At 40.5% G+C, this 13162-nt stretch overlaps 1 protein-coding gene across 2 annotated transcripts in view; it reads right to left on the reverse strand.

Annotated features, from left to right (window-relative positions):
* Positions 1-13162, reverse strand: part of LOC140728601 (inactive dipeptidyl peptidase 10-like) — a 1645453-nt gene that overhangs the window by 205127 nt on the left and 1427164 nt on the right. For both annotated transcript variants that reach the window (XM_073047583.1, XM_073047584.1), the window contains exons 6-7: positions 13031-13083; positions 7882-7963 (exon numbers count right to left, since the gene is read on the reverse strand). In XM_073047583.1, coding sequence (XP_072903684.1) covers positions 7882-7963; positions 13031-13083 — 135 coding nt within the window. The remainder of the gene's footprint in view (positions 1-7881; positions 7964-13030; positions 13084-13162) is intronic.

Below are 13162 nucleotides of genomic sequence, written 5' to 3' on the forward strand. Positions count from 1 at the left end.
TGGCAGAGCCAACTTGATGGGCTGAATGGCCTAATTCTGCTCCTATGCCTTATGGTCTTTTGTCTTTCATTATCCTTCATTATATTATGTTCCTTTGCTTCAGGTTGATACTATTTTAACTTTCTTAGTTAGTCATGGTTGCTGTGTCCTTATCATTCAGAGCTTCTTTCTCATTGGAACAGACCTACACCAAGAATTATGAAACGAATGCTTAAATATCTTCAGATGTTGACCTACTGTCTTTCCCTGTATTTTCTCTGTTCCACGTCAGCCAACTCAGTCCCACCTCAATTAACTGGATGTTTCAGTTACTAATTTCAGTCACAGGTACCTCACGCTCAAACTGAATTTGCAATGTTCACTTTCCACCAGGGGTTCTTTACCATAAGATCATTAATTAGTCCTGCTTCATTACATACTAGCATTTCTAAAATTGCCTGCACACTGATTGGTTCCAAAGAAGCCATTCACTGTGAATTCATCTTAAGGCTACCACTACCAATTTGACTTGTGAAGTATCTCGGCCTGAAACATCAACTGTCTGTGCCCGTCTATAGATGCTACCTGACTTGCTGAGTTCCTCCAGCGTTTGGTGTGCCTTTTGTCTGTCGTTTACATTGTAACTCTTCTGTTGACTGCAATTTTGCCCTACAATCAGCCTCTCCTTGCTAGTGGTCTCACTATATATAGACTCTGTTTGTAAACCAACTCCCTCAACCTCAGCATTATCAGTCTGGTTCCACCCCCCTGCCAATTTAGTTTAAACACTTCTGAACAACTCTAGCCAACCTGCTCGTAAGGATAATGGACTCGCTCGGGTTTAGGTGTAAGCCTTCCCCTTTGTACAGATCATACCTCACACTGAAGAGATCCCAATCATCCATAAATCTGAAACCCTCTCCCCTGAATCAGTTCCTCAGCCACACATTTATCTGCCAAATCATCCTATTGTTACCCTCACTGGCAATGGCACAGATAGCAATTCAGAGGTTACTACCCCGGAGGTCCTGTTTTCAGTTTATGGGGTTATACAACCCCATTGATATTTATACTTTGTTAGGCCAATGTTTCAAATATTTGCATTTCATTGACTCGTATACTAGTGACTGCTGATGATTAAGTCTGCATGGAGGACAGTACAAAATTATTAAAAGCAAGTAAAAGTCACTTTGGTCTACTTTTACAAGAAAGTCAAAATTATTGTCTTGGGCTGATTCAGAAATAGGCCTTTCAGTCAACTACCTCCACGTCAACAATCATGTGCAGACTTATATGATGAACTGAATTGACTTTATTTCTCACATCCTTTATATACATGAGGAGTAAAAATCTTTACGTAACGTCTCCATCCAAATGTACAATGTGCAATTTATAGTAAATTGTATGTATAACAGGACAGTCAGTATAACATAGAAATACAATTGTATCAGCATGAATCAGTCAGTCTGATGGCCTGGTGGAAGAAGCTGTCCCGGAGCCTGTTGGCCCTGGCTTTTATGCTGCGGTACCGTTTCCCGAGTGGTACCAGCCGGAACAGATTGTGGTGGGTGACTCTGGTCCCCAATGATCCTTTGGGCCTTTTTTACGCACCTGTCTTTGTAAATGTCCTGAATAGTGGGAAGTTCACATCTACAGATGCACTGGGCTGTCTGTACCACTCTCTGTAGAGTCCTGCAATTGGGGGAGGTACAGTTCCCATACCAGGCAGTGATGCAGACAGTCAGGATGCTCTCAATTGTGCCCCTGTAGAAAGTTCTTAGGATATGGGGACCCATACCAAACTTCTTCAACCGTCTGAGGTGAAAGGGGCACTGTTGTGCCTTTTTCACCACACAGCTGGTGTGTACAGACCACGAGGTCCTTGGTGATGTGGATGCCGAGGAACTTGAAGCTGTTTACCCTCTCAACCTCAGATCCATTGATGTCAACAGGAGTTAGCCCATCTCCATTCCTCCAATAATCCACAATCAGCTCCTTTGTTTTTGCGACATTGAGGGAGAGGTTGTTTTCTTGACACCATTGTGTCAGAGAGATGACTTCTTCCCTGTAGGCTGCCTCATTATTATTTGAGAATCGGATAATCAGTGCAGTGTCATCAGCAAATTTAATCAGCAGATTGGAGCTGTGGGTGGTGACACAGTCATGGGTATACAGAGAGTAAAGTAGGGGGCTTAGTACACAGCCCTGAGGGGCACCTGTGTTGAGGGTCAGAGGGGCAGAGGTGAGGGAGCCCACTCTTACCACCCACCAGTGATCTGATAGGAAGTCCAGGATCCAGCTGCATAAGACAGGGTGAAGGCCAAGGTCTCTGATCTGAGCTTCTTGTCAAGCCTGGAGGGAATTATGATGTTAAATGCTGAACTATAGCCCAAGAACAGCATTCTCACATAAACATCCTTCTTCTGCAGATGTGCAAGGACGGTGTGTAGAGCTGTGGCTATTGCGTCATCTGTCAATCGGTTGTGTCGGTAGGTGAATTGTAGAGGGTCCAGTGTGGGTGGTAGCATGCTGCAAATGTAATCCTTGACCAGCCTCTCAAAGCATTTACTTATTATTGAGGTGAGTGCGACAGGATGCCAGTATTTCAGACATGTTACCTTTGGTGTTTCAGGTACAGGGACAATGGTGGATATTTTGAAGCAGGAGGGCACTCTACACTGGGAGAGGGGGAGATTATAAATATTTGCAAACACACCTGCCAGTTGTGCTGCGCACATTCTGAGTACTCGCCCTGGGATGCCGTCTGGTCCCGAACCCTTGCGACTGTCCACTCGTTGGAAACACCTGCATACCTCAGCCTCAGCAATGACCAAGCTGCAGGTCGCAACAGCGGCTCTCCTCAGGAGCTCAGTTTTGGCAACATTGAACTTATCGTAAAAAAGACTTAGCTCATCTGGGAGAGAGGCAGTGATGTTGGAAACTGTGCTGAGCTTTGAAGTCTGTGATGGTGTGCAGACCTTGCCATAAGCTGCATCAGTTATTGGTGGAGAGTTGGGTGTGGATCTTTTCCCTGTATTGTTGTTTCGCTGCCTTGATGACTTTACACAGATCGTAGCTGCACTTCTTGAGCTCCTAATGGTCACCGGCAACGTAAGCTCTGTGTTGCGAGGTAAGTTTAAGTTTAGAATTAGGTTTAGAATCAGGTTTATTATCAGTGGACCGTGACCTGAAATTTGTTAACTTAGCAGCAGCAGTTCAGAATCTAGCAGAGAGAAAAAAATAATGATAAATAAAATAAAAATAATAAAAATAAATAAACAAGTAAATCAATTACGTATATTGAATAGATTTTTAAAAATGTGCAAAAACAGAAATTCTGTGTATTAAAAAAGTGAGTTAGTGTCCAAAGATTCAATGTCCATTTAAGAATCGGATGGCAGAGGGAAAGAGGCTGTTCCTGAATCACTGAGTGTGTGTCTTCAGGCTTCTGTATCTCCTACCTGATGCTAACAGTGAGACAAGGGCATGCCCTGGGTGGTGGAGGTCTTTAATGATGGACGCTGCCTTTCTGAGACACCGCTCCCTAAAGATGTCCTGAGTACTTTGCAGGCTAGTGCCCAAGATGGAGCTGACTAGATTTACAACCTTCTGCAGCTTCCTGTGCAGTAGCCCCTCCATACCAGACAGTGATGCAGCATGTCAGAATGCTTTCCACAGTACAACTATAGAAGTTTTTTTGAGTGCATTTGTTGACATGCCAAATCTCTTCAAACCCCTAATAAAGTATAGCCGCTGTCTTGCCTTCTTTATAACTACATCAATATGTTGGAACCAGGTTAGATCCTCAGAGATCTTGACACCGAGGAACTTGAAGCTGCTCACTCTCTCCACTTCTGACCCCTCTATGAGGATTGGTATGTGTTTCTTTGTCTTAGCTTCCTGAAGTCTGCAATCAGCTCTTTCGTCTTACTGATGTTGAGTGCCAGGTTGTTGCTGCGGCACCATTCCACTAGCTGGCATATCTCACTCCTGTACGCCCTCTGGTCACCACCTGAGATTCTACCAACAATGGTTGTATTGTCAGCAAATTTATAGATGGTATTTGAGCTATGCCCAGCCACACAGTCACATGTATGTAGACAGTAGAGCAGGGGGCTAAGCACACACCCCTGCAGTGCACCAGTGTTGATCGTTAGTGAGGAGGATATGTTATCACCAATCCGCACAGATTGTGGTCTTCCGGTTTGGAAGTTGAGGATTCAATTGCAGCGGAAAGTACAGAAGCCCAGGTTCTGCAACTTCTCAATCAGGATTGTGGGAAAGATGGTATTAAATGCTGAGCTACAGTCGATGAACAGCATGCTGATGTAGGTGTAGTGCTGCTCATGTCGAACTGTTCATCTAGGGTTTCTGGGATAGACCCTAACTGATTTCTGGGGGCACATCCTCTATGCACTTCCTGTGACCACTTCCACGAACGCAGAGACATCCTCATCATGGTAAGTCGATGTCGTCATATCAGTCCTGTAGCATGGAGGTTGATTGGTCAGACCGGTGGACTGTGTTAACTGTGGCCGCCTCTTGCTTCAGCTTCTGCCTTTATCTTGGCAGCAGCAAGATGGAGGAGTGATCTGATTTTCCAAATGGAGGTTGAAGGAGTGCTTTGTAAACGTTGCGGAAGGGAGAATGGCAGTGGTCGAGTATGCTGTCTCCCTGTGTGCTCACCTAGATGCATCGGCAAAACTTCAGATGTAACTCTTAAAAAATAGTTGATTTTTACTCTTACTCTATGTGAAAGATGCACTGACTGAATGTTTAAATAGATTAATCTAATATAACCTATTCACTCTGCTCCTCAGTGTATCAAATAAATGTTATCTACATTTATTTTGTGAAATAGAATTAAGTTGGCAGAAGCTAGTACAGATGGACAGACAGCTGAACACAGACATTCCAGGTGGATTGCCATTTCAAAGAACAATCACTGTCTGAGGATGATTTCGAAGTACGTTTATTATCAAAGTATGTATACTTTCTACAACCGTGAGATTCGTCTCCTTGCAGGCAGCCAGGAAACAAAGAAACCCTAATGAAAACTTTTTAAAAATCCTGTCAAACATCCGTTGTGCAGAAAAAAATTATGTAAACAATAGAATTAAGCAAATAAATATGCATTCAGAACTGAACTTCATAAATTCTCACAAAATATCCACAAATCCAATCATCAAATACAGCCAGATCAGGAGACCATTAGTTGCAGATCACAGCCTTAGTACAGCACAGAGACAAGTAAACCTGGGAGAGCAGTGAGCTGAACAGCACCCTGTCTGTCTGTTCCAGCCCCAGTACTCTGACCTTTTCAGTCTGTCCCAGTGCTTAAATTGGCCAAACCATATAACCATATAACAATCACAGCACGGAAACAGGCCATTCCGGCCCTCCTAGTCCGTGCCGAACTCTTAACCTCACCTAGTCCCACCTACCCGCATTCAGCCCATAACCCTCCACTCCTTTCCTGTCCATATACCTATCCAATTTTACCTTAAATGACACAACTGGACTGGCCTCTACTACTTCTACAGGAAGCTCATTCCACACAGCTATCACTCTCTGAGTAAACCTTGGGTCATTCCTGGCTCTTGACCCAGGTCCTGTCCCTTCAGTGTGCTCTCGGGGCTGGGTTCCATTGCCTCAATTCAGCCCATACCTAACATTTCCAATTCTGCCTGATACTTAAGTAGGTCAAAAATTTCAATGTAAATTTATTATGAACATATATATATACAGCCGGCCCTCCATATCCGCGAATTCAACCAACCACAAGTCGCGAAAACCCGGAAGTGCTCTTCCAGCACTGGTTGTTCGAGCATGTACAGACTTTTTTTTTCTTGTCATTATTTCATAAACAATACAGTATAACAACTACTTTACATAGCATTTACATTGTATTAGGTATTATAGGTAATCTAGAGATGACTTAAAGTATATGGGAGGATGTGCGTGGGTTATCGTGGATCGGGATTGAAAAAAATCGGAAGGGCTCTTACTAAGTAAGTTGGAACAGGTACATCCGGTATTATTTAGCGTCAGTTAGTCAAACATTTGTCTTAGTGTATAGTATATATTTTACCTATCTATGCAGATAAAATACTTAAGAACATATGTTTCAGCGCCGGGCTCAGGAACCGTTCCCGAGTGCGAGCCAGTGACAGACTGCTTTCGAGTGCGCTCTCCATCCGTGGTGGGTTCATGTAGAGGATCAAAAACTCAAAACCCCAAAACCCAATAATTAAACCACTGCATTGCATGTAGCTTTAATTGGGGCAGGGCCTTTCTCACTTTATCCTTTAAAATTGTTCCGATCGTTGACCAACGTAGCCAAACGCTTTTCCAATGACCGATGGTGTTTCACCTCTTTACGACCGCTTTATTATTTCCACTTTATTTTCAATCGTGATCATGATTATTTTCGTGAACAGAAACACTGCGTATTCAGAGCGCTGGTGCCGGGTCCTAATGTCCACCGCACTGAGACAGGTTAAATAAGCAACTTGAGCACCTGCGAATTTTGGTATCTGCAAGGGGTGCCGGAACCAATCCCTCGCGGATAGGGAGGGTCGACTGTATGTCACTATATACAACTTTGAGATTGATTTTCTTGTGTTCACTCTCAATAAATCCAATAAGCATAATTGAACCAATAAAAGACCACACCAACTGGGTGGGCAACCAGTGTGCAAAAGACAACAAACTGTGCCAATACAAAGAAAATAAATCAATAAATTAATTAATTAATATCGAGAACATGAGATGAGTCTCATGAAAGCAACTATTTAAAGATTTCATAGGGTAAAATTTCCAAAATTTCTTTTCACAATGTGACATTTCCATCAAAAAGTATTCTTTAAATATTACCAATCCATACCACCGCAGATTTTTTAAAAATTAGTATTAATCATATAATACACAGCAGATCAGGATTAAAATAAGGAGCTCAAAGCACATGACAAATGCTTGAGGTTGTCAAATTGTTAATATGATGTAATCTTGATCTGTATCATATCGAAGGCATGACAATCTCAATAATATTTCTTTATTGTGCAGTTTTCTATTGTCTGTTATGAATTCAAACAGCAATTAGTTTACAAAGACCAAATAATTTTAATTAATAATTGTATCAACACTGCTGTAAATCATTTTATAAGTCAAAAGTTCAAAGTTATCATCATTTATCATCAAAGTACATATGCAGTTTACAACTGTGAGATTCATCTTCCCCTAGACATCCAGGAAACAAAGAAACATCATGGAAACATTTCAAAAAAGACATTCAACACCCAATGTGCAAAAAACAGAACAAATTGCGCAAACGGCAAAAAAAGAGTGAAAGAAACAAATTATAATTCATCAGAGAGTTATCAAAATAGTCTAAGAATTTTCAGGTTTGTTCAGTTCAGGTCAGTTCAGTTTAGCACTATATTGTTTGTTGACTAACTAGGCTGTAGAGCCTTCCTGCTCTGACCAAAATCGCACAAAATAGAAGTAAAAAAAAATGAGTAACCAGAAACCCAAAACACATCATGATATGAACTGCAGGGTCCAACCATAAACCATGTCGATTAAACCACAACCAAAACCCAAGACTCAAGATTCAGGCACCATCCTCCGGCAGCAGAGGGAGAGGGAGAGAGAGAGCGCGTGGCCAAACACAAGCACCTTCCTCCAGAAGGTGGGCTTTTATATTGTACTTTTGTGGAAACCACATACCATTTACTCTGTTCTGAATTCATGTGTATCATATAGTTGAAGAAGAATTTGCACCTTCAGATTTCCTTTATTATTTTAACAACCCAATACTACAACAGTTAATATACTGAAAGAAATACTATATGATTTTATTAATTAGCAAATTATTCATTATTAATGTAAAGTGACTCTTACCAGCTGTTGTCCTGCTATGCCCCATGCTGCGTGCTGTAACACTGAATTTGCCACCTCTGGGGGATTGAGTTCTCTCACTTCCCTTTAATAAGAAGAACGGTAAGTTTAGTTTTGCTTTTGTAAGAAGGGTTGAGTGAAATTAACTAAACTACTGTATTTGAAATCTATGATCTTCCCCTCTGCCATCGGATTCCTGAATGGACTTTGAAGCTTTGGATTCTACCTCACTTTTTTTAATATAGAGTATTTCTGTTTTTGCACATTTTTAATAATCTATTCAATAGATGTATTTGATTTACTTGTTTATTCATTACTGTTTTATTCTATTTTTTGTCTTTCTGCTGGATTATGTATTGCATTGAACTGCTGCTGCTAAATTAACAAATTTCACGTCACATGCCGGTGATAATAAACCTGATTCTGATTCTGAAGAATTGCATTGGTTGGACAAAAATCAGGCTAAGTAAAAATACAATTAAATTTGAGTAACAATATTATTTAAATTGAGATTAAAATTCATGAAAAACATGCAATTAAAGTAGCTATACTTTTTGGATTAATTTCATCACACATGATCCTCCATTGTCCCATAACTCATTTAGATTCTTCCACTTCGGCTGGCAAGAAATATTTTCTCCAATAGCTGGCTGAGGCTGTGGTGTCTCAGGCTTAAACCCACCTCATTCCTTGTTAAAGAAGTGTGTCAGAAAGAGTACAGTATGTAACCACTGTCTGTAACAGTAAACAGGACAGAATCTGTAGAGGAGTCATTTCATGATCGGCCGAAAATAGGTGGAAAGCCACCTGTACCATGAAGGGATCACGCGGCAGATAAATCATATCATTTTTTCATTGGGAAAACATCCAGGATGGATATTTTTAGGGCATATTCTGGAGTTATGGAAAATAGCAAATATGTTCAGTATTCAGTTCAGAATGTGGATTGTAAATTGAATTTAAAATGCAACTCAGAACAATGTCTTCCTGGGCTAAATTGTTTGCATGGGCTATGTTGTTTAGCCAGTCTGTATATTCAGAGACAGCAGTGATTAACATTCATTTGGGTGTCTGGAGTGTCGGTGTGAACAAGGAGGTGTTTGAAAATTAGATGTTATTCAAAGGAAGCATTATGAATGCATTGTAACTATAGAAATTGTCTTGCTGTTACCTTTGATCTTTAGCATATAAAAATGTGATGTAATGTTGGGTCAGTGAGCCTCTCTCCAGGGTGACTCCAAATGCTGTCAGCTTGTGTGTGCTGAATAAAGCCTATAATACTATCAGCAGTGTGTCTCTCTGGTGGTGTTTGCTGGCTGTCATAACTGACATTAGAAGACTTGCTGGGCAATGGGCACTTTACACTGAAAGGAATATTAAGACTATAACAATGGCTATGCATCAACTAATAATCCTTAATAAAACTGTGGAAAAATGCTGTTCATTTCTTTGCCATGGTTATATAATGCAATTGACAATGTTGGGTATGGTGTTTTTTCCCTTCGTCTAGTTCACACAAAAGTTAAGTTTATAAGAAAATAAAGTCAACAACTTTAATGAATAAATGAGGGATAGTTTTCTCTGGAGTAATGGTTAAAGACAATGTGCATTTTTTTCATCCTATGCATTGACGGTTGAGTTCTTTATTCCTACTTTGGTTTCTAGAATGTCAAAATTATGGACAAACATGTTTCTGTTGCAAATACCTCTGATACATCTGTGTTTATAGGCCTTTTTTGCAGAAGTTACTTAATAGAGTCATGGAAGCAGGGAACCAGGCTCTTCAGCCCATCTAGTCTGTGCTGAACCATTTAAGCTGCCTACTCCCATCGACCTGCACCAGGACCATAGCCCTCGGTACCCCTACCATCCATGTACCTATCCAAACTACTCTTAAACTTTGAAATTGCGTTTGCATGCGCCACATGCACTGGCAGCTTGTACCACACTCTCAAGATCCTCTGAATGAAGAACTTTCCCCTCATGTTCCCCATGAATTTTACACATTTCACCCTTAACCCATAACCTCTAGTTGTAGTCCCACCCAAAATCAGTGGAAAAAGCCTGCTTGCATTTACCCTATCTATACCTCTCATAATTTTGTATACCTCTATCAAAGTCCTAAACCTCTTCTAACTAATCCCAGCTGTCTGCACAAAATCTTTATCCTTCTATTTCCTGGTCACATCCCTTTCCACCACTTCACCCCTTCAGCTTGCAGTGAGCTCCAGCCAGGTACCATTCAATGTGTAAAAAGACTTGCTTCCTAAATCTCATTTAACAGCCCCCCCCCACCTCCCCGCCCACTGTAAAGCAGTGAAGCTGTGGCCTGTGGTATTGGATGTACAGAGTCAGAGAAAATTACAACACAAAAATAGGCCCTTTGGCCATTCCAGTCCACGCCGAGCCAATGAAACTGCTGTTCCCATTAACCTGCACCGGGACCATAGCCCTCCATACCCCTACCATCCATGTCCCGATACAGATGTCGCATAAATGTGGAAATTAAAGTTTGCATTCACCATTTGTGCTGGCAACTCATTCCACACTCACATAAACCTCAGAGCGAAGAAGTTTTCCCTCATGCTCCCCGTATATGTATTTGCCATTTCTACCCTATCTACCCTATCTGTGCGTAGTACAATTCTGTATACTTCCATCAGATCTCCCTGTAATCTCTTCCAGGTAAAGGAGATCAGCTTCTCATCACAATCCAGTTCAAAAATAACAACTTGACTGTTGTGCCAGCTCTCAATACTCTCTAATGAAGCAGAACACCAATATATAATAGAGGTGTGCTAACTGATTAGTAATTTCTTAACCACAGGTTATAGATCATAAATTTAGGATCATTATCAATATGATGAGCAAAACGGGTAGAAGAATTTCTTAAGCAACACACACAAAATGCTAGAGGAACTCAGCATGTCAGCCAGCATCTATGGAAATGAATAAACAGTCAATGTTTTATGCTGAGGCCCTTCTTTGGGACTGAGAAGTAAGGGGAAAGATTCCAGAATAAAAAGGTAAGGGGTGGGGAAGAAGGATAGCTGGAAGGTGATAGATGAAGTTGGGTGGGTAGGGAAGATAAAGGGATGGAGAGGAAGGAACCTGATAAGAGAGGAGATTGGTCTATAGAAGAATTTCTTGTTGGGCAGAGAAATTGGTAAACATGAAAAAATAAATAAAGAACAATGGGAAGTGCAGCATTTTGGAACAAAGTCAATAAATAACATCATAAAGAACACTTAAGGCCCAGAGAATAGGCCTAACTTTCCAGATTTTTCAGAGAGCCAGCACAGGCATTTACAATTCTACAATATCTCTCAGTAAAGCCCCATTTTGCCTACCATTATATAAATAATTTCAATAAATAAATCAGTACCATGAGGCTAATTTCCAAAACTGATCTAAATAAGATCTCTCTGGAAAGAGCGGGATTTACTTTTGCAGAGGAAATAAAACCTCAGCAATTTTAGAAGGTATCTGTTATGATAGAGGAGAAATTCAGACAGCTATATGCACACACCTTTTTTTTAAATGCTTTTGCTATGGTTAGAGTGGTTGCTATGGATACATATTTGCTTTTCTTTGTAAAAAGGCAGGCAATCTCAAAATGCCACAAGTCAGTTAAAGCCGATGATGGGTTAACCAGTCAAATATATTTCAGTTATAATCACCAATAATTATTTGTATTAGATGACTTTGATAGAAGTCACCTTTCCTGACTTCATGTACAATAAAGAATAATCTGCTTCCCCTTTCCCAAGTTCTATTAATACTGTATATATTGAAAGTTAACATACAGAATTAATGGATATTTCCATTTTTACATACATCATACCGTGACATATTTATTGCATTATAATCCAGAGAGAAAAATGCAAACAAGGTGTCTGAACCATTAAATGTTCTATTACAACACTTTATCAGTGGCTAGAGGCAAGAACAGATCAATATATTGCCTCTAACAATTGTGTTCTGGAGAAGGAATGAAGGCAGCTTCCCCCCTTTACATGATTTCTTGATTGGCAGAAAATAATGTGGAGACCAACAAGTAATTCAGAGGAAATGGTAAACATAAATGGGAAATAAAATGTAAAGCGTGAAATCTTAAAATGGTTTAATTTTAGAATCAGAAAATTACAGAACTTTATGACAATGAATATGGTACCATTTTCCATGCAATGAAAATCAGACTAAATTCCACATGCCACGACACCGGCGTTTATGTTGTATTTCAGGTCATATTTTATAAATACAGTAAGTTAAAGATTTCTGCCAACACCACCCTTTCCTTCAATGAGTTTCAGGCCCACACCTCTCCTTAAATGAAAATATTTCTGCTTAATTTCCCTTTTAACCTTCCACCATTATGTTCAATCTAACTTTCCTAGTTAGTAATCTCCATGCTAAGGGATATATTTCCTGCCTCTTTGCCTTCATAAACTGTACTGTTTCTAATTTCTAATATAAATTCCTATTCTTATATTCTATCTATCAGCCAACAGGGGCCAAGTATTTCAATGGTTGGGTGGTGGGGTGGAGCTACATCTCTACCAAAGGAGGTGTAAGGTGCTCCTTCCTTCTGCTAGCCTGCAGGTCACCCTTGGGTAAGGTGTAGCACCTGTTTAGCTGTTCCCCTCCACCATAACAGGGTCATGTGAAGACAAGGGAACAGTTGGTGCACAAGTCCTGGCTATGCGACCACTGACAGAAGGCAGACAATCTCTGAAGGGTATTGATAATGTCTGAAGTCACCCATCTTCTAAAGACACTGGCCAGAAGAAGGCAATGGCAAACCACTTCTGAAGAAAAATTTGCCAAGAACAACCATGGTCATGGATAGAGCAACATGGTGAGGAGGTACCTTCCCCACAGGCTCAGTAGACAGATGGAAGACCATGATCGCCCATGGCACACAATGATGATGATTGGTTCTTTTGGCTTCATCCAGAACATTTAGTAAGAAGTAACAAACGGCCCTTCTGAACCACAATGCATGCACTTTTATAATCACTGACCCATCACCTAATGTCCTTTTCTCCCTACCACATGCAATTTAAATGTTGTTCAATATTAAATGACATCCTCAAAAAGATGGAGGAAATTGAAAAGTTTTGAAATAGCTTCACAGAGATATTTCACTGACCTGGTATGTATGTCATAAATAGCATATGATGCGGTGAAGGAGAAATGAAAAACCTGCAGAAAGATAAAAAAAAACTGTTATACAGAGAACGGGTTTTGTGGACTTTGAGTTTTTTTCCATATACTGTACATT

This window comes from Hemitrygon akajei, chromosome 5 (assembly GCF_048418815.1).
Source record: "Hemitrygon akajei chromosome 5, sHemAka1.3, whole genome shotgun sequence".
NCBI classification, from domain to species: Eukaryota; Metazoa; Chordata; class Chondrichthyes; order Myliobatiformes; family Dasyatidae; genus Hemitrygon; species Hemitrygon akajei.